Below are 26,732 nucleotides of genomic sequence, written 5' to 3' on the forward strand. Positions count from 1 at the left end.
GCAAGATGGAGTCTTTTTACCGAAGAGGTCTTAAACTCGCAATTTTACATCTAATTAAGAGGTTTGGTGCAGTATTTCTCAAGTGGAAAAATGTGCTTGAAAAGTAGTGGTCGCTCGATGAATGACAAACGCTTCATTGAAGAATCAGGTTCATAGTTCCCACTCCTACTAGCAGTAGTACTGTTGACCAATCACAGCCCCAAGAAAACATGTTGCGTTCACAAACAGCCAAAACGAAAAAACATTTTGTAATTATTCATTACGCGCAAACTGTTTCGACTGGGCTTTAACCGGGTGGTGGTGTCTCTATAGAGAGCAATAGTAATGGCAATAGTAGTTTTTGGATGAAGGCCAAAAATGAGGTCTGTGGTAAACACAGACTTAAGAGAGCTCATACGTTTTGTTATTTTGAGGTAAGATCACTTTTTTGTGAATTGTGATGCATTTATGTAATCAAAAAAGGCACATAAAGCACAATTACAGCTGTGAGTCTCTAAGATCATTCCACACCTGGATTGTACAAACATTTGCCCATTATTCCAATTCAAAATTCTTCCAGTTCTGTCAAATTGGTTGTTGATCATTGCTAGACAACCATTTTCAGGCCTTGCCATAGATTTTCAAGTAGATTTAAGTAAAAACTGTAACTTGGCCACTCAGGAACATTCACTGTCTTCTTGGTAAGCAACTCCAGCGTAGATTTGGCCTTGTGTTTTAGGTTATTGTCCTGCTGAAAGGTGAATTAAGCTCCAAGTGTCTGGTGGAAAGCAGACTGAACCAGGTTTTCCTCTAGGATTTAGCCTGTGCTTAGCTCCATTCCATTTCTATTTTATCCTGAAAAACTCCCTAGTCCTTAACGATTACAAGAATACATAATAACATGATGCAGCCACCACCATGTTTGAAAATATGGAGAGTGGTACTCAGAAATGTTTTGTATTGAATTTGCCCCTAAAAAAACATTGTATTCAGGACAAGAAGTTAATTGCTTTACCACATACAGGCTTCCTTCTTTTCCCTTTGTCAATTAGGTTAGTACTGTGTAGTAACTATAATGTCATTGATCCATCCTCAGTTTTCTCCTATCACACCATTAAACTCTGCAACTGTTTTAACTGTTTTAATGTCACCATTGGCCTCACTGGGAAATCCCTAAGCCGTTTCCTTCCTCTCTGGCAACTGAGTTAGGAAGGACGCCTATATCTTTGTAGTGACTGGGTATATTGATACATCATCCAAAATGTAATTAGTAACCTCACCATGCTCAAAGGGATATTCAATGTCTGTATTTTATTTTATTTTTTACCCATCCACCAATAAGTGCCCTTCTTTGCGATGCATTGGAAAACCTCCCCGGTCCTTGTGGTAGAATCTGTGTTTGAAATTCACTGCTCAACTGAGGGACCTTACATATATTTGTATGTGTGGGGTACAGAGATGAGGTAGTCGTAAAAAATCATGTTAAACACTATTATTGCATTATGGCAGGTTGAAGTGGCCAGAGTCAAAATAGTGCAGAAGGTGTCATATGCTGAGGCAGTGAAGAAAGTAGAGGAGGACGGGTCAAGGGGGAGGGATCCTGAGAGGATCCCAATGAGTAGTAGATTTGTGCCAGCACAGAGGGGTAGGCCAACGAGTGATTTATGCTTCAGTAAGGTTGGCTTCTTAGTGTTCATAGCAATGGTTATCAACTGTAACACAGAAATGGAATGTAAATCACAGAAAATAGATGTGGTGGCAGCTGCAGAGAAGTATTTGGGTATACAAGATTTGACTTAAGAAGAGTTACAGGGTGTGTTGACTGACGGGTTGGTGTCCTGTTCTCCCAGGCTGTTGGCATGGTGCAGGAACAGATAGGGTCAAAGTAGTGGAATGGGGTAGTCGGTTTTTAATGATTGTAGGTGGCAGCTGCAGAGCAGTACCTGTGTGTACGAGATTTTACTGCAGTAAAGTTATAAGATGTTTAGAGATATTAATATTTGTTTTCACTTTGTCATTATGGGGTATTGTGTGTAGATTGATGAGGACACATTTTTTTTCATCCATTCTAGAATAAGGCTGTAACGTCACAAAATGTGGAAAAGTCAAGGGGTCTGAATCCTTTCCAAATGCACTGTATATAAACTATTACTAAGGAATTATAATTCCATGTCTACCCTAAGACACATACGGTAAGGCAAGGACAATGGGCTACTGCCTGGGAAGCCCAGGGTTCCTGCACAATTACTTTGTTTCTGTTCACACCTCCAATACACTATGACTTTGTGCACCTGCCACATGCATGCAAGCCCGAAAGAATGGCGCTATGCAGCCTCACAGTGACCATATGATTCCAGTCTTGGAGAGATGACAGTATCAGGAAGCCGTCCACACCCCATCTTTTTACGACCTTATCCATGAATAGGTTGGTAATGAGTAATGCAAATGAGGTTAAATATTTGTCACGTCTATGTTTTTAATACAATAATTGACTATAATTGTTATTCATCCTCATTAACCCATATGAACTTTAGATGGGATAATTACATGGATAAATAACCAAGCTGTGGATAGGCCACACTAAAAAAAGACAGAAACAACATTTTTATTTAACCTTTATTTAACTAGGCAAGTCAGTTAAGAACAAATTCTTACGTACAATGACGGCCTACACCGGCCAAACCCGGACGACGCTGGGCCAATTGTGCGCCGACACTATGGGACTCCCAATCACGGCCGGTTGTGATACAGTCTGCATCGAGGAGTAGATTATTCTGCTCTGTAGGCTACAGTAAACATTCCAGTGTAATAACAGTCATTGTATTAAGACTCATTCAACCCTCTATTTTTACCACTGTAGTCTCTTCACGGAACCATGATAGATTTTTGCAGGGACGGTCAGCCTTCGGAATGGGGAGGTTCTAAATTCCTCGCCGCTGGTGCGTCTTGCCCTGGTGGTGGAAACTGGGAAGGGCTGAAGAAGAGAGCCCAGGTATAAAAGCACCACTATCCCATTCCAACGAAGTGTGAACAGTTTCCAGGATTGAGTGAAGGTAAAGACAAGTTACAGGCCGTCATCATGAGTCGCAGCCCAGAAAGGATGTCTTCTTACCGTCGCCACTTCGAGGGCGCCCTTGCCTCCTCCTCTGCTTCCTACCAGGTGCGGGTTTCGAGCCCTTCACCGACCCGAAGGGATGTACGTCACCGCTCTGCCAGCTACAGTCGCAGCGGTGGAACCATGGGGAGGAGGAACCCCTCCAGCAGCCGTAAATCCCGTATGACCAGGTAAAATATCTCTCTTGAAGTTGTATTCTCTATGGATAGGACCATTACAGGCTACAGTTTAGGTTTTAATGCAATATCAGCATAAACTATCCATTTGTTCTTTCACAGCAATACCGCCTCATTTATAATTGTAGGCTTAGCCTAATACTCACTGAATTGATTCCTAATGGGACACTTATTTCTATTGATAAAATATAGTTCACTTTGAGTATCAGACCTATTCTGATTATTTCATTACCTGAATAATCCAGATTAAAAATGTAATGAAGTCAAATATAGTGGATAGTTGACGTCTGGCCTCGTCCACTCCTGTCCTTACCACAGCAGTGTGAGTATGGGGGCCCTGTGCTTCGGAATGAACAAGGGCCTGGGGCCCAGCCTGGACCTGGATGCAGCTGCAGCGGAGAACCAAGAATTCATGAGCACCCGCACAGGCGAGAGGAAGGAGATGGTGGCCCTCAACGACCGCCTGGCTATCTACATTGAGAAGGCAAGACCACGCCTCATCTCACACATTCTGTCACTCATACTCTCCTCTCTCTCACTCAAACTCCATGCCACACCCAGTAACACTTTCATGCAAACCTATCTTTTCTGCGCTCTTTCTCACTCACAAACCCATGTTCTGTCCCAGGTGCGTACTCTGGAGGGGCAGAACAAGTTGCTGGAGGCTGAGATTGATGCTCTGAAGAACCGCTATATGAAGCCGTCTGGGCTGAGACAGCTCTACGAGGGACAGCTGAGAGAGCTCCACCGGATCGCGGAGCAGATGAGAGTACAGAGGGTGAGCTTTATGACCACCAATATGTCCCACCTATAGCCTATGCATGATATTTACTTTTACAATGGTGGACTGGGATGAGACAGACAGGTATTGGGTTTGACTGTGTTTCCTCCACCCTAAGGACCTGGCTGTAGCGGCCAAGGGGGCCATGGCAGGACAGGTGGAGGTGCTCAAGGTCAAATATGAGGAGGCTCTGGAGGCCAGGAAGAATGCAGAGTTGGAGATCGAAGCCTTCCGCCCCGTGAGTCAAACACAGATGCAGACATAACCATTACACAATGTCAACATGAACTCAAATTGTGTACACACAGAATCACCTACCTCATTTACCAGGCTGTCATGAAACAATTTACTGTCTTCTCAGTTATTCCTGTGTATAAACTCAATAATAATTCATCCTCTAACCTGTCTGGCAGGATGTGGATAGAGCCACCTCGGCCCGTATCGGCCTGGAGAAACAGCTGGAGAACCTGGAGGTGGAGCTGGCCTTCCTGACCAGAGTTCACAAAGAGGTAACACGTCTGGGTCTATATCTGTGTCTACGTCTGTTTTCCCAACGAGGAAGGTAGCAGTATTCACAGGTATAAGTGTCTTTCACTGTCTTGATTCACAGAGGGGCAACATACCTTTGTATCTATTTTCAGATTGAGGTAGTCCTTTTCTATCTGTGTAACATACTGTATCTTACATACTGTATGTGTCTGTAGCAGCATCTGTTTAGTATGATTTGTGGCCATCACATGCATGCAGCTGGATTCACACATGACTTATGACAGTATATGAGTTAAAGTGGGAGAGTTTGTATCATGGGCCTAGTGATTGACAGTTTTGTGATGCAAACTTTATCGACTAACTGTGAAAACTGCATGGCGGGCTGAGTTAGGAAGTTAGGGTTTCCACAGATAAGAATGAAAGCGAAATTCACAGAAGGAATGAGTAGTCTCCATTGTATTTGCCCCGGTCAGGAAATTGAGGAACTGATGCAGCAGATATATGTGGCGGTGGCGAAGGTGGACATGACCTTTGCCCTTCCTGACCTCTCCTCCGCCCTTAAACAAATCCAGTCCCAGTACGACAGCATCGCTGCCAGAAACCTACAGGTACCAATTGCAGATATTATTACACATAACTTCATACTTGATTACATAATTACACAGAAAACGGAATACATTTTGTTTCTGGTCTTCGTCAGGAGATGGACGCTTGGTACAAGTCAAAGTTCCAGGACCTGAACAATGTGACAACCAAACACGTTCAAAGTGTTCGAAGTGTGAGAGAGGAAATCGCAAGTTACAAGAAAGATGTAAGTAGGACCCTCTTTTCTTATAATCGATAATACTGTTATTGACAACAGTAGGCAACAGATTGAAAACACACGTGTGTGTGTTTGTCTCTTGTGTGTAGAGCTTAAACCTGGAGCGTGAGTTGGAGTCTATGAAAACGAGAAATGAGTCTCTGGAGGTTCAGATTCGTGATGCTGTGGCGAGACACAAGAAAGAAGAAGAGACACTGCGTGTGAGTTGTACTACTCTCACGACATACATTTACTGGAGAAAGAATCATGGGAGGTCAGAATGGATATTTGCTCTACAAAGTGGGCAACAAGTGAGAGTACTTTCAAATGGACTCTAACAGCCGGTCACAATTGGCTCCCTATGACCTAAAAGCTTGTGTGTGTTTCCCACAGGAGCGTATTGAGGGGCTGAAGCTGGAGCTGATGGTGATGAAGGAGAAGATAGCTCTGCTGCTGAGAGAGTACCAGGAGCTGCTCAACGTCAAGATGGCCCTGGAGATTGAGATCACCACCTACAGGTGACAATCATAACTCCCCTATAGTCTAAACAGGCCTTTTCTGCTCCTCATTTCCCATTGAAGAGAAAATAACTGGACAGGTAAATGCAGATTGCACCAAGTAGGTGTCCTCCATATTGCTTTCAGCTATCCTGGGTTTGTCAAATCTGTAGAGATGAAAAAGAGGAGGCATGCAGCAACACAACTCTTTTGATATGCAGCCTACTTTATGGTTGCTAAGTGTAAATCTGTGATTTTCTTCTCTGTGGTTGTGTATTTGGCAGGGCGCTGATCGAAGGCGAAGACACCCGTCTCAGCACCATGGTACAGAGCATGTCCCTGGGTGGAGGAAGAGTGGCCATCAGCGCTAGCTCCACCTCTGCCTCGGTTAGTGCCGCCTCTGTCAGCGGATACGGGGCCGGGCTGGGCAGAGCCCCTGGTATTGGATACGGAGGCACCAAAGAGGCCCCTGGCGGGGCGGTGATATCACCAGAGAGCCAGACGGGGAGCTTCGAGGAACAGTCAGTGGAGATGACTGAGCGGAAGACTCTTCTCATCAGGTAGAGCAAGCCTGGGTCATAATTTAAACCATACTGGGAGATAATCTTACCTATAATCTGTGGATAAAATATGGCATACCGGTAGTCTGTTTTGTCATCTGAATAAGTGATTGAGGCCATTTTTATATATTTGTATAAAATATATTTGTCACCCAGTGTTGTTTTCAAACCCCTTTTTGCCTGCCCTTTCCCATTTTCTCTCAGAACAGTTAAGACAGATGACACGTATGAGAGTGACACACAGGAATGCACCATTACCATCTCTGGAGCTGCTGACGACACAGACGAGGACTAGAGATGGAAGTCCAGGCTCCTAACTCCTACACCACCGAATTAATGTTAGACCCCTGGAGACCTAAGCCCCAGCCCGTCCACCCTTGCCCCCACACCAGCCCCCTAGGATAGTGGTCTTCAGGATCAGGACCCCTATGGTCCTCTTCTCTGTGTCTCTGTCTCTGCCTGCACTAAACTCCCTCTAAGCCTCACCTTGCCTTTCTGTTAGCCTTTAACTCACTGTGTGTGTGTCTGAGAACCATATCGCTCTACAAGCAACAAATAAAATTTAAAAAACAGCAAAGCATATATAGTATTTTTCTCTCGATGTGGTAATTTCCAAACATATTTAGGTCAACAACAAAAAAACAAAAAAAGTTGGACAAATTTGATGTCTAGCCTGTTAGAGACACCAGTTCCCATTTGGACACGCGCCCCCACCCCCCCAGCTGGAATGTGGCGCAGGGAACGCAAGAAATATTCCTAAAAATATTTAACCTCCACACATTAACAAGTAAAATAGCTCAAATGAAAGATAAACAAGTTGTTTATCTAGCCAGCAAGTCAGATTTCTAAAATGTTTTACAGCGAAAACATAGCACATATTTATGTCAAACCACCACCGCAGACATAGCTCATTAGCATAGCCAAGTAGGAAAAAATATGCAATCAACAAACGCAGGATTAAAAGAAAAATCATTTCACTAACCTTTTGAAATCTTCATCAGATGACAGTAATATAACATGTTACACAGTACATTCATTTTTTTCAATAATATGCTATATATATCCATAAATCTCTGTTTACAATGATGCATCGTTCAAAAAAATGCTACCCAAATGTCCTGAGAAATGACGATAGCCCCGGCAGATAACGTCAGCTAACAAGGAATACACATCATAAACTTTGACTAAATATGCATGTTTTACATATGTATAGCAAGATACACTTCTTCTAAATGCAATTGCATTGTTACATTTAATTTTAACGTTACATTTTGCATTCACTAGACTATAATATGGAGTCGGCGCTCCCACAGTAGCATCATGACTCCTTTATCTTGGAGTCGACAGAAACCCAAAATTAATACATTAAATATTCCCTTACCTTTGTTGTTCTTCCATCAAACGACCTGGAAGGGATTATACTTACCAAACCAGCATTTAGTTTTCAAGTCTACGTCTTTCGGTTCTCAAAATACCCACATTTCGGTCGAAATTTACGCAAAATTGATGTAGTTGCGCACCAAAACGTTGAAATTATATATTATTGTCTAGTTAACCTGTCAAACTAACTTCATAATCAAGCTTTAACATGTTATAAAGGTGTACAGCAATTTTGAGAACAAACAGAAACACAGGCACCGTTCAATCGATCTTGGAAGAAAGAGAGTACTTTACCCTGCGCACAGAAAAGTGACAGCTGTTTTTGATTGACTGGGAGCATACCATACCATACCATATGCTCAAACTCTCATGAGCGGGCGATTCTCACAATGACAAGCCCCATTGAAAGCTGAGATCACGCTGAACACGTGGAGACTGTTCTGGGAGTGGTAACTGTTTGTGGAGGGTGTCTGTGATGACGTCAAAGGTGGCATACGTTTTCTGATGAGAAGAGATAGTTTGGGAGAATGCATATTTTGAGAGTTCTGCTTTACACAGAGACACAATTTAAACGGTTTTAAAAGCTTTAGAGTGTTTTCTATTCAATAATATTTTTTATTTGCATATATTAGCAACTTTTGACAAAAAATAATTATGTTTACCATGGGCACGCAATTACTGTCATGCAGGTGAAAGAGGACCCAAAAGCGACTTAACAGAAACAGAGTTTATTTAAGTCCAAACAGGGAATAACAGAAATCCTCTAGTCTGTAGAGGGGAATAACTGGAGAAGCGGCCACAGACTGCAGGTCGTTTCGGGTAGGCGCAGGCCGTGGTAGACAGAGACACCTGCTCACACGCAGCATCTGATGAAGGCAAAAAACACGACAGGACAGGGCGATACACAATCACAGCAAAAACACGACAGGACAGGGCGAAACGCAATCACAGCATGGTGAATACTAAACAAGGAACCGACGGGACAGGAACGGAACACAAAGGAATAAATAGGGACTCTAATCAGGGGAAAGGATCGGGAACAGGTGTGGGAAGACTAAATGATGATTAGGGGAATAGGAACAGCTGGGAGCAGGAACGGAACGATAGAGAGAAGAGAGAGCGAGAGAGTGAGAGGGGGAGGGGAGAGAGAGGGATAGAAAGAGGGAAAGAACCCAATAAGACCAGCAGAGGGAAACGAACAGAATGGGGAGCACAGGGACAAGACATGATAATAAATGACAAACATGACAGTACCCCCCACTCACCGAGCGCCTCCTGGCGCACTCGAGGAGGAATCCTGGCGGCAACGGAGGAAATCATCGATGAGTGAACGGTCCAGCACGTCCCGAGACGGAACCCAACTCCTCTCCTCAGGACCGTAACCCTCCCAATCCACTAAGTATTGGTGACCCCGTCCCCGAGAACGCATGTCCATGATCTTATGTACCTTGTAAATAGGTGCGCTCTCGACAAGGACGGGAGGGGGAGGGAAGACGAACGGGGGTGCGAAGAAAGGGCTTAACACAGGAGACATGGAAGACAGGATGGACGCGACGAAGATGTCGCGGAAGAAGCAGTCGCACAGCGACAGGATTGACGACCTGGGAGACACGGAACGGACCAATGAACCGCGGAGTCAACTTACGAGAAGCTGTCGTAAGAGGAAGGTTGCGAGTGGAAAGCCACACTCTCTGGCCGCAACAATACCTTGGACTCTTAATCCTGCGTTTATTGGCGGCTCTCACCGTCTGTGCCCTGTAACGGCAAAGTGCAGACCTCACCCTCCTCCAGGTGCGCTCACAACGTTGGACAAACGCTTGAGCGGAGGGAACGCTGGACTCGGCAAGCTGGGATGAGAACAGAGGAGGCTGGTAACCCAGACTACTCTGAAACGGAGATAACCCGGTAGCAGACGAAGGAAGCGAATTGTGAGCGTATTCTGCCCAGGGGAGCTGTTCTGCCCAAGACGCAGGGTTTCTGAAAGAAAGGCTGCGTAGTATGCGACCAATCGTCTGATTGGCCCTCTCTGCTTGACCGTTAGACTGGGGATGAAACCCGGAAGAGAGACTGACGGACGCACCAATCAAACGACAGAACTCCCTCCAAAACTGTGACGTGAATTGCGGGCCTCTGTCTGAAACGGCGTCTAACGGGAGGCCATGAATTCTGAATACATTCTCAATAATGATTTGTGCCGTCTCCTTAGCGGAAGGAAGTTTAGCGAGGGGAATGAAATGTGCCGCCTTAGAGAACCTATCGACAACCGTCAGAATCACAGTCTTCCCCGCAGACAAAGGCAGACCGGTAATGAAGTCTAAGGCAATGTGAGACCATGGTCGAGAAGGAATGGGGAGCGGTCTGAGACGACCGGCAGGAGGAGAGTTACCCGACTTAGTCTGCGCGCAGTCCGAACAAGCAGCCACGAAACGGCGCGTGTCACGCTCCTGAGTCGGCCACCAAAAGCGCTGGCGAATAGACGCAAGAGTGCCTCGAACACCGGGATGACCAGCTAACTTGGCAGAGTGAGCCCACTGAAGAACAGCCAGACGAGTGGAAACAGGGACGAAAAGGAGGTTACTAGGACAAGCGCGCGGCGACGCAGTGTGCGTGAGTGCTTGCTTAACCTGTCTTTCAATTCCCCAGACTGTTAACCCGACAACACGCCCATAAGGAAGAATCCCCTCGGGATCAGTAGAAGCCACAGAAGAACTAAACAGACGGGATAAGGCATCAGGCTTGGTGTTCTTGCTACCCGGACGGTAAGAAATCACAAACTCGAAACGAGCGAAAAACAACGCCCAACGAGCTTGACGGGCATTAAGTCGTTTGGCAGAACGGATGTACTCAAGGTTCTTATGGTCTGTCCAAACGACAAAAGGAACGGTCGCCCCCTCCAACCACTGTCGCCATTCGCCTAGGGCTAAGCGGATGGCGAGCAGTTCACGGTTACCCACATCATAGTTGCGCTCAGATGGCGACAGGCGATGAGAAAAATAAGCGCAAGGATGAACCTTATCGTCAGACTGGAAGCGCTGGGATAGAATGGCTCCCACGCCTACCTCTGAAGCGTCAACCTCGACAATGAATTGTCTAGTGACGTCAGGAGTAACGAGGATAGGAGCGGACGTAAAACGTTCTTTTAGAAGATCAAAAGCTCCCTGGGCGGAACCGGACCACTTAAAACACGTCTTGACAGAAGTAAGAGCTGTGAGAGGGGCAGCAACTTGACCGAAATTACGAATGAAACGCCGATAGAAATTAGCGAAACCTAAAAAGCGCTGCAACTCGACACGTGACCTTGGAACGGGCCAATCACTGACAGCTTGGACCTTAGCGGAATCCATCTGAATGCCTTCAGCGGAAATAACGGAACCGAGAAAAGTAACGGAGGAGACATGAAAAGAGCACTTCTCAGCCTTTACGTAGAGACAATTCTCTAAAAGGCGCTGTAGAACACGTCGAACGTGCTGAACATGAATCTCGAGTGACGGAGAAAAAATCAGGATATCGTCAAGATAGACAAAAACAAAAATGTTCAGCATGTCTCTCAGAACATCATTAACTAATGCCTGAAAAACAGCTGGCGCATTGGCGAGACCGAACGGCAGAACCCGGTACTCAAAATGCCCTAACGGAGTGTTAAACGCCGTTTTCCACTCGTCCCCCTCTCTGATGCGCACGAGATGGTAAGCGTTACGAAGGTCCAACTTAGTAAAGCACCTGGCTCCCTGCAGAATCTCGAAGGCTGATGACATAAGGGGAAGCGGATAACGATTCTTAACCGTTATGTCATTCAGCCCTCGATAATCCACGCAGGGGCGCAGAGTACCGTCCTTCTTCTTAACAAAAAAGAACCCCGCCCCGGCCGGAGAAGAAGAAGGCACTATGGTACCGGCGTCAAGAGACACAGACAAATAATCCTCGAGAGCCTTACGTTCGGGAGCCGACAGAGAGTATAGTCTACCTCGAGGAGGAGTGGTCCCCGGAAGGAGATCAATACTACAATCATACGACCGGTGAGGAGGAAGGGAGTTGGCTCGGGACCGACTGAAGACCGTGCGCAGATCATGATATTCCTCCGGCACTCCTGTCAAATCGCCAGGTTCCTCCTGAGAAGTAGGGACAGAAGAAACGGGAGGGATGGCAGACATTAAACACTTCACATGACAAGAAACGTTCCAGGATAGGATAGAATTACTAGACCAATTAATAGAAGGATTATGACATACTAGCCAGGGATGACCCAAAACAACAGGTGTAAACGGTGAACGGAAAATCAAAAAGAAATAGTCTCACTGTGGTTACCAGATACTGTGAGGGTTAAAGGTAGTGTCTCAAATCTGATACTGGGAAGATGACTACCATCTAAGGCGAACATGGGCGTAGGCTTCTCTAACTCTCTGAAAGGAATGTCATGTTTCCGAACCCATGCTTCGTCCATGAAACAACCCTCAGCCCCAGAGTCTATCAAGCCACTACATGTAGCACCGAACCGGTCCAGCGTAGGTGGACCGACAAAGTAGTACAGGACTTTGATGGAGAGACTTGAGTAGTTGCGCTCACCTGTAGCCCTCCGCTTACAGATGAGCTCTGGCTTTTACTGGACATGAATTAACAAAATGTCCAGCAACTCCGCAATAGAGGCACAGGCGGTTGGTGATCCTCCGTTCCCTCTCCTTATTCGAGATGCGAATCCCTCCCAGCTGCATGGGCTCAGTCTCAAAGCCAGAGGAGGGAGATGGTTGCGATGCGGAGCAGGGAAACACCGTTGATGCGAGCTCTCTTCCACGAGCCCGGTGACGAAGATCTACCCGTCGTTCTATGCGGATGGCGAGAGCAATCAAAGAGTCCACATCTGAAGGAACCTGCCGGGAGAGAATCTCATCCTTAACCACTGCGTGGAGTCCCTCCAGAAAACGAGCGAGCAGCGCCGGCTCGTTCCACTCACTAGAGGCAGCAAGAGTGCGAAACTCAATAGAATAATCCGTTATGGACCGTTCACCTTGGCATAAGGAAGCCAGGGCCCTAGAAGCCTCCCACCAAAAACTGAACGGTCAAAAACCCGAATCATCTCCTCTTTAAAGTTCTGGAATTTGTTAGAGCAATCAGCCCTTGCCTCCCAGATAGCTGTGCCCCATTCTCGAGCCCGGCCAGTAAGGAGTGAAATGACGTAAGCAACCCGAGCTCTCTCTCTAGAGTATGTGTTGGGTTGGAGAGAGAACACAATCTCACACTGCGTGAGAAAGGAGCGGCACTCAGTGGGCTGCCCGGAGTAGCAAGGTGGGTTATTAACCCTAGGTTCTGGAGGCTCGGCAGGCCAGGAAGTAACAGGTGGCACGAGACGTAGACTCTGGAACTGTCCAGAGAGGTCGGAAACCTGAGCGGCCAGGTTCTCCACGGCATGGCGAGCAGCAGACAATTCCTGCTCGTGTCTGCCGAGCATGGCTCCTTGGATCTCGACGGCAGTGTAACGAGCGTCTGAAGTCGCTGGGTCCATTCCTTGGTCGGTTCCTTCTGTCATGCAGGTGAAAGAGGACCAAAAGCGACTTAACAGAAACAGAGTTTATTTAAGTCCAAACAGGGAATAACAGAAATCCTCTAGTCTGTAGAGGGGAATAACTGGAGAAGCGGCCACAGACTGCAGGTCGTTTCGGGTAGGCGCAGGCCGTGGTAGACAGAGACACCTGCTCACACGCAGCATCTGATGAAGGCAAAAACACGACAGGACAGGGCGATACACAATCACAGCAAAAACACGACAGGACAGGGCGAAACGCAATCACAGCATGGTGAATACTAAACAAGGAACCGACGGGACAGGAACGGAACACAAAGGAATAAATAGGGACTCTAATCAGGGGAAAGGATCGGGAACAGGTGTGGGAAGACTAAATGATGATTAGGGGAATAGGAACAGCTGGGAGCAGGAACGGAACGATAGAGAGAAGAGAGAGCGAGAGAGTGAGAGGGGGAAGGGGAGAGAGAGGGATAGAAAGAGGGAAAGAACCCAATAAGACCAGCAGAGGGAAACGAACAGAATGGGGAGCACAGGGACAAGACATGATAATAAATGACAAACATGACAATTACTCCAGCGGGGGCAGTAGACAGCCCTATCCCTAAGAAGCTAGTTTCCTATTTTTACTCCTGGTGTTCAACAATTACATCAAATCAAATGTATTTATATAGCCCTTCGTACATCAGCTGATATCTCAAAGTGCTGTACAGAAACCCAGCCTAAAACCCCAAACAGCAAGCAATGCAGGTGTAGAAGCACAGTGGCTAGGAAAAACTCCCTAGAAAGGCTAAAACCTAGGAAGAAGCCTAGAGAGGAATCAGGCTATGAGGGGTGGCCAGTCCTCTTCTGGCTGTGCCGGGTGGAGATTATTACAGAACATGGCCGAGATGTTCAAATGTTCATAAATGACCAGCATGGTCAAATTATAATAATCACAGGCAGAACAGTTGAAACTGGAGCAGCAGCACGGCCAGGTGGACTGGGGACAGCAAGGAGTCATCATGTCAGGTAGTCCTGAGACATGGTCCTAGGACTCAGGTCCTCAGAGAGAGAGAAAGAAAGAATTAGAGAGAGCATACTTAAATTCACACAAGACACCGGATAGGACAGGAGAAGTACTCCAGATATAACAAACTGACCCTAGCCCCCCGACACAAACTATTGCAGCTCGGGGCGGCAGCGTAGCCTAGTGGTTAGAGCGTTGGACTAGTAACCGGAAGGTTGCGAGTTCAAACCCCCGAGCTGACAAGGTACAAATCTGTCGTTCTGCCCCTGAACAGGCAGTTAACCCACTGTTCCCAGGCCGTCATTGAAAATAAGAATATGTTCTTAACTGACTTGCCTGGTTAAATAAAGGTAAAATAAAAAATAAAAAAAATAAAAAAATACTGGAGGCTGAGACAGGAGGGGTCAGGAGACACTATGGCCCCATCCGATGACACCCCGGACAGGGCCAAACAGGAAGGATATAACCCCACCCACTTTGCCAAAGCACAGCCCCCACACCACTAGAGGGATATCTTCAACCACCAACTTACCATCCTGAGACAAGCCCGAGTACAGCCCACAAAGATCTCCGCCACGGCACAACCCAAGGGGGGGTGCCAACCCAGACAGGAAGATCACATCAGTGACTCAACCCACTCAAGTGACGCACCCCTCCCAGGGAAGGTATGAAAGAGCCCTAGTAAGCCAGTGACTCAGCCCCTGTAATAGTGTTAGAGGCAGAGAATCCCAGTGGAAAGAGGGGAACCGGCCAGGCAGAGACAGCAAGGGCGGTTCGTTGCTCCAGAGCCTTTCCGTTTACCTTCCCACTCCTGGGCCAGACTACACTCAATCATATGACCCACTGAAGAGATGAGTCTTCAGTAAAGACTTAAAGGTTGAGACCGAGTTTGCGTCTCTCACATGGGTAGGCAGACCATTCCATAAAAATTGAGCTCTATAGGAGAAAGCCTTGCCTCCAGCTGTTTGCTTAGAAATTCTAGGGACAATTAGGAGGCCTGTGTCTTGTGACCGTAGCGTACGTGTAGGTATGTAAGGCAGGACCAAATCAGAGAGATAGGTAGGAGCAAGCCCATGTAATGCTTTGTAGGTTATCAGTAAAACCTTGAAAACAGCCCTTGCCTTGACAGGAAGCCAGTGTAGGGAGGCTAGCACTAGAGTAATATGATCAACTTTTTTTTGGTTCTAGTCAGGATTCTAGCAGCCCTATTTAGCACTAACTGAAGTTTATCTAGTGCTTTATCTGGGTAGCCGGAAAGTAGAGCATTGCAGTAGTCTAACCTAGAAGTGACAAAAGCATGGATGAATTTTTCTTCATTTTTGGACAGAAAGTTTCTGATTTTTGCAATGTTACGTAGATGGAAAAAACTGTCCTTGAAACAGTCTTGATATGTTCTTCAAAAGAGAGATCAGGGTCCAGAGTAACACCGACAGTCATAGCATCACAGTCTTTGTAGTTGAGGTCCGTTCAAAGCAGTGCAATTACTCCACTATAAAACAGTAATACAAAATTGATCTACAATAACTGCTAATGTAAACATGTACATAATTACCACTACATTGACAGAGGATTAAGGTTGGGTAAAAAAAGAAGAGGATTACACGTCTAACCTTATTTAGCATATTTTCCCTTCATTGTCCAATACAGTGATTCCCTTTCATTCACATTGACAAATCAAATTGTTCAGACTCATAGAAAAGTGATAACACAGTATTAAATGCAGTGCACATTATAAAATGATTTGGCACCTGATAAAGACTACAAATTTGACGTAGAATCATGGGTTGAGGAAGTTGTCATTAGATGCACGATTAAAAAAATGTGTTAGACAGACATTGCATAATGCCTGTTTATAAAGGTTTTAGGCACCTCTCACACTCCTCCTGTGATGCGGTACCATGCCAGGCTAACTTCATGTGTCGGGGCATCAGCACTCTCCTGAAACACACATCACCCTCAGACAGTGAGAGAACAGAAAAAGAAAGAGTAAAGAAAGGTAAAGGCATAGTGAGTGAACAAAGAAATGTGAATTGAGTGAATCCCTATTGCTCAGTGTTATTTTCCGTTCAAGTAGGTCTTGAGTGTCAGCGTCTCAGTCCCACCTGTGTGTCTGCCTCGGCGTACACTCGGACCACATCCTCAGTACCTGAGGGGCGGACAAAGGAGCGTGCCTGTCTGTGCTTATTCACCAGGCGGTCTATGGCCTCCTGCAGACCTGCTGAACTCACTGTTCTCCTCTCTGCATCTGTAGTGTCAATCACACGCTGGTCTGCCACCTACAGGCCACACAACAACACTGCAACTGAGGCACTGGGATAAAGTGTTAAAACATATATACAAGATTTCCTTATTATACAGGCATTTAAAGTAACATACGATGCAACCACCCACGCAAACACACACCTTGACTTTGAGCTGTCTGTTGGGCAGATCTGTGTAGACGGCGTCCCATTGTTGTACGGTCATCCCTCTGATGGTTAACACTGCCTCAATCAGTAGCATGTCAGAGATAGCATCTCCTACGGTCTGCAGTGAGAGCGAGAGGAAAATGTCAGATATGCATACAGGATTGGACCCTTAAATTGCAACGAACGTGTGTAGTCACTATTGCTGAAAACGGTTGATTGTGTTGCCATGGCCGTGTGTGGTCATACCTGGTTGATGAGGTTGACCGTCTTCTGCAGTAGCGGTGCAGCGTTTTCCCTCTCGTCGTTGGTGTTGGAGTCCCGGGCTAGCTGATCTTCTCTTCTGCTTCTTTACTGAACAAGACCTGAGACAGGACCGCAATCATACAGACAGGCCGTCACTGAGCGGGCACGTTCAAGCAATCTACCCATCACAGATCAGTGTGTAAGCATGTGCAAGTCGGTTTCCTACTCACAGTCCCGTGGCCATTGGCCTCGAAGTAAATGCCAATGTCAAACTCCTGGGCTGCATGGTGAAGGTGTTTCACTCCGGTCTTGGTACACCGCACTATCACCTGGAGGGAGGAGAGGTCAGCACTGATCGCATGTGTGTTGGAGCGACTAAGGTGTGTGTGTGTGTTTGTGTGTCCTCACCTTCATGGTGTCTTCCAGGTAGCGTGTAGAGCTGCCGTTAGCGTATGCCGTCTGTACCACGGCTATTTGTAGGTCAAGACCAGCCTGCGCAAATCAAAACACACACAGGGGAACATGTCAGTGTGTGCACACTTCTGAATGAGGAGGAGTTGGTGTGTTATGTAGGGTCATGTTTAAGCATCACAGGTGAGTAATAGCGAGTGCGTGGGTGTATACCTGTGTAAGCAGTTCTTTGAGGTATGTGCTGATGAGGGTGGCAATCTTGTCTCCCGTCTAGTAGGTGAAATCTCCCTGGTGAGTCGCAGTAGTAATAAACAATACGATCAGCATCACCATCATACGAACAGCAACGCTCCCCTGCACTCATCTCCACACCTAGAGAGAGATGTGAGACAAAAGAGGAGAAAGATTGGGATGGGAAAACGAGGGAGAGAGCAATACAGACAGACTGAGTGGATGGCTCTGACCCTTCTCTAAAGGAGTTTGGCTGAAGCCAGCAGTATACGGAATGTGATTCATTGAGATGTCTTCCTCTCTGGTGGACAAACATGGGAACAGCATAATAATATATCAAACCTGAGTGTCCTGTATTTCATTACGAGATAAAAAAGTTTATCAGTCACCTGTAGCCTGAGAGAGACACCCATGGGTCGAAGTTCTGTTACAATCTCACCATAGATTTGGACACACCCAGAGTTGAGACCTGACTCTGCCAAGGACGCGTCTCAATCATAAATAGCTTCCTTTCCTAGTTTGTTTCACTTTCCCTACACACAGCTTGCTTTAAAAAAAATGTAATGTAATATATACATATATACACACACACATACATCTCAATACAGATGTAGTGCAGATTTAAAAAATTAAAGAGTAAACTGGGAGAGGATGCTTTTTGGGGTCTATTGAGATGCAGACATAGATCGAAAAGAGACAAGTTGAGGTCAACTCAAGTTGAGGTACAGTCAATAACACAATAGAAAAAACCTATATACAGTATGTGCAACTGAGGTAAGATTAGGGAGGTAAGGAAATAAACAGGCCGTAGTGGCGAAGTAATTACAATTTATCACTGCCGTGATAGATGTGCAAGTAGAGATACTGGGGTGCAAAGGAGCAAAAACTAAATAACAATATGGGAATGAGGTAGTTGGATGGGCTACTTACAGATGGGCTATGTACAGGTGCAATTATCTGTGAGCTGCTCTGACAGCTGATGCTTAAAGTTAGTGAGGGAGATATGAGTCTCCAGCTTCAGTGATCTTTGCAAATCGTTCCAGTCATTGGCAGCAGAGAACTGGAAGGAAAGGCGGCTTTGTGGGTGACCAGTGAAATACACCTGCTGGAGCGCTTGCTATGGGTGGGTGCTACTATGATGACCAGTGAGCTGAGATAAGGCAGGGCTTTACCTAGCAAAGACTTATAGATGACCTGGAGCCAGTGGGTTTGGCGACGAATATGAAGCGAGGGCCAGCCAACGAGAGCATACCGGTCGCAGTGGTGGGTAGTATATGGGGCTTTGGTGACAAAACGGATGAAACTGTGATAGACTGCATCCAATATGCTGAGTGTTGGAGGCAATTTTGTAAATGACATCGCCGAAGTCAAGGATCAGTAGGATAGTCAGTTTTATGAGGGTATGTATGGCAGCATGAGTGAAGAATGCTATGCTGCGAAATAGGAAGCCCATTCTAGATTTAATTTTGTATTGGAGATGCTTGATGTGAGTCTGGAAGAAGAGTTTAGAGTTTAACCAGACACCTAGGTATTTGTAATTGTCCACATATTCTAAGTCAGAACCGTCCAGAGTGGTGATGCTGGACGGGGGGAGGTGCGGGCAGCGATCGGTTGAAGAGCATGCATTTAGTTTTACTTGCATTTAAGAGCAGTTGGAGGCCACGGAAGGAGAATTGTGTGGCATTGAAGCTCGTCTGGAGATTAGTTAACACAGTGCCCAAAGAAGGGCCAGAAGTATACAGAATGGTGTCATCAGCGTAGAGGTGGATCAGAGAATCACCAGCAGCAAGAGTGATGTCATTGATGTATACAGAGAAAAGAGTTGTCCCGAGAATTGAACCCTGTGGCACCCCCATAGAGACTGCCAGAGGCCGGACAACAGGCCCTCCAATTTGACATTCTGAACTCTGTCTGAGAAGTAGTTGGTGAACCAGCCGAGGCAGTCATTTGATAAACCAAGTACTGCCTGTGATAGGCACTCACTACTGGGCCTGATGTAAAACAACCAATCACATTGAGTCTGCCGATAAGAATGTGGTGATTGACAGAGTCGAAAGCCTTGGCCAGGTCGATGAATATGGCTGCACAGTATTGTATTTTATAGATGGTGGTTATGATATCATTTAGGACCTTGAGCGTGGCTAAGATGCACCCATGACCAGCTCGGAAACCAGATTGCATAGTGGAGAAGGTATGGTGGGATTCGAAAATGGCCGGTGATCTGTTTGTTAACTTGGCTTTCGAAGACCTTAGAAATGCAGGGTGGGATAGATATAGATCTATAAGAGTTTGGGTCCAGAGTGTCTCCCCCTTTGAAGAGGGATATGACCGCGGCAGCTTTCAATCTTTGGGGATCTCAGGCGATTCAAAGAGAGGTTGAACAAGCTAGTAATATGGGTTGCAACAATTGCGGTGGATAATTTTAGAAAGAGAGGGTCCAGATTGTCTATCCCATGCTGATTTGTAGGGGTCCATATTTTGCAAATCTTTCAGAACATCAGCTATCAGGATTTGGGTGAAGGGGAAATGGGGGAGGCTTGGGAAAGTTGCTGTGGGGGGGTGCAGGGCTGTTGACTGGGTAGGGGTAGCCAGGTGGAAAGCATGGCCTGCTGTAGAAAAATGCTTATTGAAGTGTCTGGAGTGTACCAAGGGCTATATCTGTTCCAGGTTCTAAATATTTTGAATGGGGCATGCTTGTTTAAGATGGTGAGGAAAGCACTTTTAAAAAACTACCAGGCATCCTCTACTGACAGAATGAGGTCAATATCCTTGGGGTTGTACCTGGTAGGTTCATTGATAATTTGTGTGAGATTGAGGGCATCTACCTTAGATTGTAGGACGGCCGGGGTGTTAAGCATGTCCCAGTTTAGGTCACCTAACAGTACGAGCTGTGAAGATAGATGGGGGGCAATCAATTCACATATGGTGTCCAGGGCACAGCTGGGGGCAGAAGGTGGTCTATAACAAGCGGCAACGGTGAGAGATTTGTTTCTGGAAAGGAGGATTTTTAGAAGTAGAAACTCAAATTGTTTGGGCACAGACCTGGATAGTATGACAGAACTTTCCAGGCTAACTCTGCCCCCTTTGGCAGATCTATCTTGTTGGAAAATGTTATAGTTAGGGATGGAAATTTCAGGATTTTTGGTGGCCTTCCTAAGCTAGGATTCAGACACGGCTAGGACATCCGGGTTGGCAGAGTGTGCTAAAGCAGTGAAGAAAACAAACTTAGGGTGGAGGATTCTAATGTTAAAATATATATATATATATTTTTAAAAGGTTACCTTTATTTATACAGGTTTTTTCTCATTGAGATAACATCTCTTTTCCAAGAGAGACCTGGTCCAATAGCAGCAGAGGGAACAACATTTCAGACAAAACAACTTACATACACTAACACAACATTAAACAAAACTATAAACACGCATAGAGTACAACAAAAACATTGTACATTAAAAACACAAACATGCATGAAACCAGAAGTCAACCAATGAGAGCGCCTCGGGACTGGGAGTGGAGCTAGGCACTGAAGGGCCTGGATTAACCTTTACATCACCAGAGGAACAAAGGAGTAGAATAAGGGTACGACTAAAGGCTATAAGAACTGATCGTCTAGTGCATTCGGAACAGAGAGTAAAAGGAGCAGGTTTCTGGGCGCGGAAGAATAGATTCAAGGCATAATGCACAGACAAGGGTATGGTAGGATGTGAATACAGTGGAGGTAAACCTAGGCTTTGAGTGAAGACGAGAGAGGTTTTGTCTCTAGAGACATCATTTAGACCAGTTGAGGTCACCGCATGTGTGGGAGGTGAAACAAAAGGGCTAGCTAAGGAATATTGAGCAGGTCTGTCCTCACGACGCCAGGACAGCGGAGTCAATCACCACCTTCCGGAGACACCTGAAACCCCACCTCTTTAAGGAATACCTAGGATAGGATAAAGTAATCCTTCTCACCCCCCCCCCTTAAAATATTTAGATGCACTATTGTAAAGTGGCTGTTCCACTGGATGTCATAAGGTGAATGCACCAATTTGTAAGTCGCTCTGGATAAGAGCGTCTGCTAAATGACTTAAATGTAAATGTAATGTAAATGTCTGGAGGCTCTACAGTGAAATAAGACAATCACTAACCAAAACAGCAATATGGACAAGGCAGATTGATATTAGGGAGAAGCATGCGTAGCTGAGTGATCATAGGGACCAGTGGGTAGCTAGGCGAGCTGGAGACACAGCGATTCAGACAGCTAGTGGGCCGGGGCTAGCAGAAGGGCCTTAGGGGGACGTCGTGATGGAAGAGTCTGTTGTAGCCCCCTCAGACGTTACGTTGGTAGTCCAGTCATGTTGGATCAGCAGGGCTCCGTGTTGGCAGTAAAATGGTCCAGTCCAATTGGCAAAATAGGTATTGTATCTCAATAAATTGGCTGATGAACCTCTTCAGCTAACAGTCCGAAATGCTCTAGACAGCTAGCGGGCCGAGGCTAGCAGGCTAGCGGATGGGCCTTCAGGGGACGTCACGACGGACGTGCCTGTTGAAACCCCTCGGGTGGATTACATCGCTAGACCAGTCATGATGGAATGGCGGGGCTTGTGTCAGCAGTAAAATGGGTCCAGGCCAATTGGCAAAAAAGGTATTGTCGCCCAAGGAGTGGCTAATGGACCTCTTCAGCTAGCTGGGAGATAGGCCTAGCACGATGCTAGTTCCAGGCTCACTGGTGCTTGCTTCGGGACAGAGACGTTAGCCAGGGGGTAGCCACTCGGATATCAGCTAGCTAGCTGCGATGATCCAGGTGAAAAGGTTCAGAGCTTGCGGTAGGAATCCGGAGATGTGGAGGAAAAGCAGTCTGGTATGCTCTGGGTTGAATTGCGCTGTGCAGACTGACAGGAGTTGAGGGCTAAGGTTAGCTGATGGCCGCTAGTAGTGGCTAACTGGCTACTAGCTAGTTAGCTGGCTAGCTTCTGTTGGGGGTTCCGGTTCTTCAGTATAGAAAATAGGAGATCTATACCACATTGGGTGAGGCAGGTTGCAGGAGAGTATGTTGAAACTGAGGTTAAAAATATTAAAAATATATACAAAGGAAAAAATATATATACATGGGACACGACAAGACAAAGACGTCTGAACTGCTACTAGCAGTGAACTGCTTCTTGGTTTAACCTTATAATAACAAGCAAGCAATTATAACAAGCAAGTATAAGTTCTTGCAAATGAATAAACTTGCTTATAACTGCTGACCAATTTCTGTAATTCAAACCAACAATCAAATATCAAGGTGTAGTTAAACCCAAGAGTTAATGCACCTTTACTGTGGCTTTCCAGGGCGTGGACTCCATCCAGTACTGCCTGTGATAGGCTCTCACTACTGGGCCTGATGAAACACAACCAATCACATTAAATATCTGAGGTAACCTTGGTTGAGTTCTTATTGCATCACCTGGTGCTCCATATGGGGTGAGTTTAAGTATTTTAGATCATTCCATTGGTCCTAAAGTGAAATTTTTACCCACCCGGGACACCGGTTGACGCAAAATGAACTTGCCCCCTGTTATATTGCTAACCCTTGACATTCAAGATTATAGTTTCGTTTCTAGACTAGAGAATGTTAATACCCCAGTACCTTGTGTCTTTACTCACAAACACGCTGGCCTCCTGGGCGATGCTGATGGCCTCTCTCTCGATTACGTCCTTCAGGGCGGTGAGGAGCCCCTCCTGCTCTGTGATGGCCAGCTGGGTGGCATAGCCCTCCCACGCAGGGGTCACCATCTCCCCCATGGTGTCCACCAGCTTAACCCCATTATCCTCCTGGAGAGGGAGGGTGGAGGGATATAGTGGATGGGAAGGGAGAGGAGAAGAGAAGGAAGGAAGGGGCAAGAAAGGAACAGAAAGGGGTAATTGTAGTATAGTGTGGATATTAGGGGTGAGGTAGATGGAGAGAGGGAGGGGAGAGAGATAAAGATAGAGATTGAGATATTGTGTAAGTCAGAAAAGCAATAGTTTCCATGAAAGCAAATCAATTCCAGACAACCTTTTTCTAATAATATCAGCAGCTCAGAGCAGACCAGAATAGAACCAGGGACCAGGGTCAAAGACCGATCGTTCCACCTTAAAAAGCACAAGTAAGAGGATTGACACCCACCATCTCAGATTGTTCTGAAATGGTTTCTGTTGTTAGAAATATAATTTGATTTGAGCAATTAAGCACCCAAATTGGCCATCTTAATTTGTAAGATTCATATAATATTATATAAATATAGTACCTAACATCCGATTTGGACCAAGCATGGGTTTCTGTCATAACTTGTCCATAAACTGCTGACAGGGTAAGGAAACCAATATGTAATTTGTGTGAACTCTCCAACATTGGGGGGATTATTATATATATTTTTAAATCACGGAACCCAGCAGTACCATACTGTAGGACCAACCCTACAGGTTTAGGGTGGACAGCAGACTTCTGGGATACTTCCTCAAAATGGGCCATTCCTGAAACACCAAAACAGAAAAACAAAGGGGATGTCTCAATAATTTGAAGTGGCTCTTCAGCTCATCTCCTTCATAAGATGTAGCCTGTATTAATCAGGGGGCTGAACATGTTTAAAATACCCCAAATAATAAAAATGATGTGGTAATATATACATTTTGAACAGTTTACAATAATAATGATAGCCACAACCCTTTATCAACACGATTTCAATATGTGATCTGTCAATTTAATGAGGGCACTGAGAAACCATGTTCACTCATTCATCCTAAATCCACTATGATGTAGCCTTGGCACTACCAGGTCATACTCTACGGGGCAAAGTTTATTTCAAAGGTGTATCTGCGCTGCTGCTGATCATTGATAGCTAGGTAAACTAAATCAACTCATGCAGAAACATGATTAAGCTCCTTCCTCTCTATTGACAGACTGATATTGCAACATGCGTGCAAGGTAATTTACTTGTTAAAATACAAATAGAATACCGGCTATTAATTTCGAAATATTTACTAAACTTATAAATAGCTTCACTTATACTTGCAGTTGTTGAAGGAGTGAATTGAAAGCCTCTCGATACTACTTGCGACGTGGCTGCAGTTCCTTGTACGTCCCTTGACCCCTCCCTTGAACTGTCATGCTCCGCTACACCGCACAAAACCAATCATCTGAGCACATAGTAGGCTGGGCAGATTAGACATGTTTTGATGCATTTATTCAGTGGGCATAGTTTTAGAGGACGATTTCCCCAAGGAAAATTAGTGGGCTAAAAGCTTTAACCAAATGTTTTTACCGGCTCAAGACAATTCAATATACATATCGATTTAATCATAAGACTGTGCCCAGAATAAATGTGCTTATATAAAATGCAGTTCTTGCCTATTGTACACTACATGGCCAAAGGTATGTGGACACCTGCTCGTCAAACATCTCATTCCAAAATCATGGGCATTAATACGGAGATGGTCCACTCTTTGCTGGAATAACAGCCTCCACTCTTCTGGGAAGGCTTTCCACTAGATGTTGGAACATTGCTACGTGGACTTGCTTCCATTCAGCCACAAGAGCATTAGTGAGATCGGGCACTGATGTTGGGCGTTTAGGCCTGGCTCGCAGTCAGCGTTCCAATTAATCCCAAAGGTGATCGATGGGGTTGAGTGCAGGGCTCTGTGCAGGGCAGTCAAGTTCTTCCACACTGATCTTGACTAACCATTTCTGTATGGACCTCGCTTTGTACACAAGGGCATTATCATGCTGAAACAGAAAAGGGCCTGCCCCAACTGTTGCCACAAAGTTGGAAACACAGAATCATCTATAATGTCATTGTATGCTGGAGAGTTAATATTCCCTTCACTGGAAGTAAGGAGCCTGAACCATGAAAAACAGCCCCAGACCATTATTCCTCCTCCATCAAACTTTACAGTTGGCACTATGCATTGGGACAGGTAGAGTTCTCCTGGCATCCAGCAAACACAGACTCCTCCATCGGACTGCCAGATGTTAAAGCATTATTCATCACTCCAGAGACTGTGTTTCCACTGCTCCAGAGTCCAATGGCGGCGAGCTTTACGTCACTCCAGCCAACACTTGGCACTGTTCATGGTGATCTTAAGGTTGTGTGCAGATGCTCGGCCATGGAAACCCATTTCACGAAGCTCCTGATGAACAGTTATTGTGATGACTTTGCTTCCAGAGGCAGTTTGGAACTTGGTAGTGAGTGTTGCACCCGAGGACAGACGATTTTTACATGCTACTTACTTCAGCACTCGATGGAACGGAGTAAATTGATTGACATCAAACACAGAAACCATGTGTTTGATGCTTTTGATACTATTCAATGATTCCGCTCCAACCATTACCACAAACCCGTCCTCCCCAATTAAGGTTACACCATCCTATTGGTGGCCTACCACTTCGTGGCTGAGCCTTTGTTGCTCCTAGAGGTTTCGACTTCACAATAACAGCACTTACAGTGTAAACATGGGCGAGAGAGAGTTTCTTCCACCATATGTTTTTTCTTGGAGCTATTCCTTTCAAATCAAGTCACATTGAGATTGACTATATAATGTAAACCTAACCTATGACCTGACCCATGACCTTCCTGTGCATTCGGAAAGTATCAGACCCCTTGACTTTTTCAACATTTTGTTAAGTTACAGCCTTTTTCTAAAATAGATTCAATCGTTTTTTCCCCCTCATGAATCTACAAGCAATACCCCATAATGACAAAGCAAAAACGTTTTTATTTTTTGCAAATGTATTAAAAGTAACAAACTGAAAAGTCACTAATACGTAAGTATTCAGACTCTTTACTCGGGACTTTGTTGAAGCACCTTTCAAACTTCTTCCTTTTAAGAATGATGGAACCCACTGTGTTCTTGGGGAACTTCAATGCTGCAGTCATTTTTTGGTACCTTTCCCCAGATCTGTGCCTCTATACTTTCTCAGAGCTCTACTGACAATTCCTTTGACCTCATGGCTTGGTTTTTGCTCTGACACGCACAGTCAACTGTGGGACCTTATACAGTGGCTTGTGAAAATCCCCCCCCACCGGCATTTTTCCTATTTTGTTGCCTCACAACCTGGAAATAAAATGGATTTTTGGGGGAGGTTGTATCATTTGATTTACACAGCATGCCTACCACTTTGAAGATACAAAATATT

General features: G+C 45.5%; 1 protein-coding gene and 1 pseudogene across 1 annotated transcript; one reads left to right on the top strand and one right to left on the bottom strand.

The window, feature by feature from the left end:
* Nucleotides 1-3,058: 3,058 nt before the first annotated feature.
* On the top strand, nucleotides 3,059-6,694 carry ngs (notochord granular surface). Its single transcript, XM_046290930.1, has 11 exons — nucleotides 3,059-3,264; nucleotides 3,589-3,754; nucleotides 3,899-4,048; nucleotides 4,170-4,289; nucleotides 4,465-4,560; nucleotides 5,014-5,148; nucleotides 5,241-5,351; nucleotides 5,453-5,563; nucleotides 5,736-5,860; nucleotides 6,124-6,399; nucleotides 6,604-6,694. Exons 1-11 carry the CDS (start codon nucleotides 3,059-3,061, stop codon nucleotides 6,692-6,694), a joined length of 1,587 nt encoding a protein of 528 aa, XP_046146886.1.
* Nucleotides 6,695-16,127: 9,433 nt separating this feature from the next.
* LOC123990359 lies at nucleotides 16,128-24,071 on the bottom strand (annotated as a pseudogene).
* Nucleotides 24,072-26,732: the final 2,661 nt, after the last annotated feature.

This window comes from Oncorhynchus gorbuscha, linkage group LG12 (genome assembly GCF_021184085.1).
Source record: "Oncorhynchus gorbuscha isolate QuinsamMale2020 ecotype Even-year linkage group LG12, OgorEven_v1.0, whole genome shotgun sequence".
NCBI classification, from domain to species: Eukaryota; Metazoa; Chordata; class Actinopteri; order Salmoniformes; family Salmonidae; genus Oncorhynchus; species Oncorhynchus gorbuscha.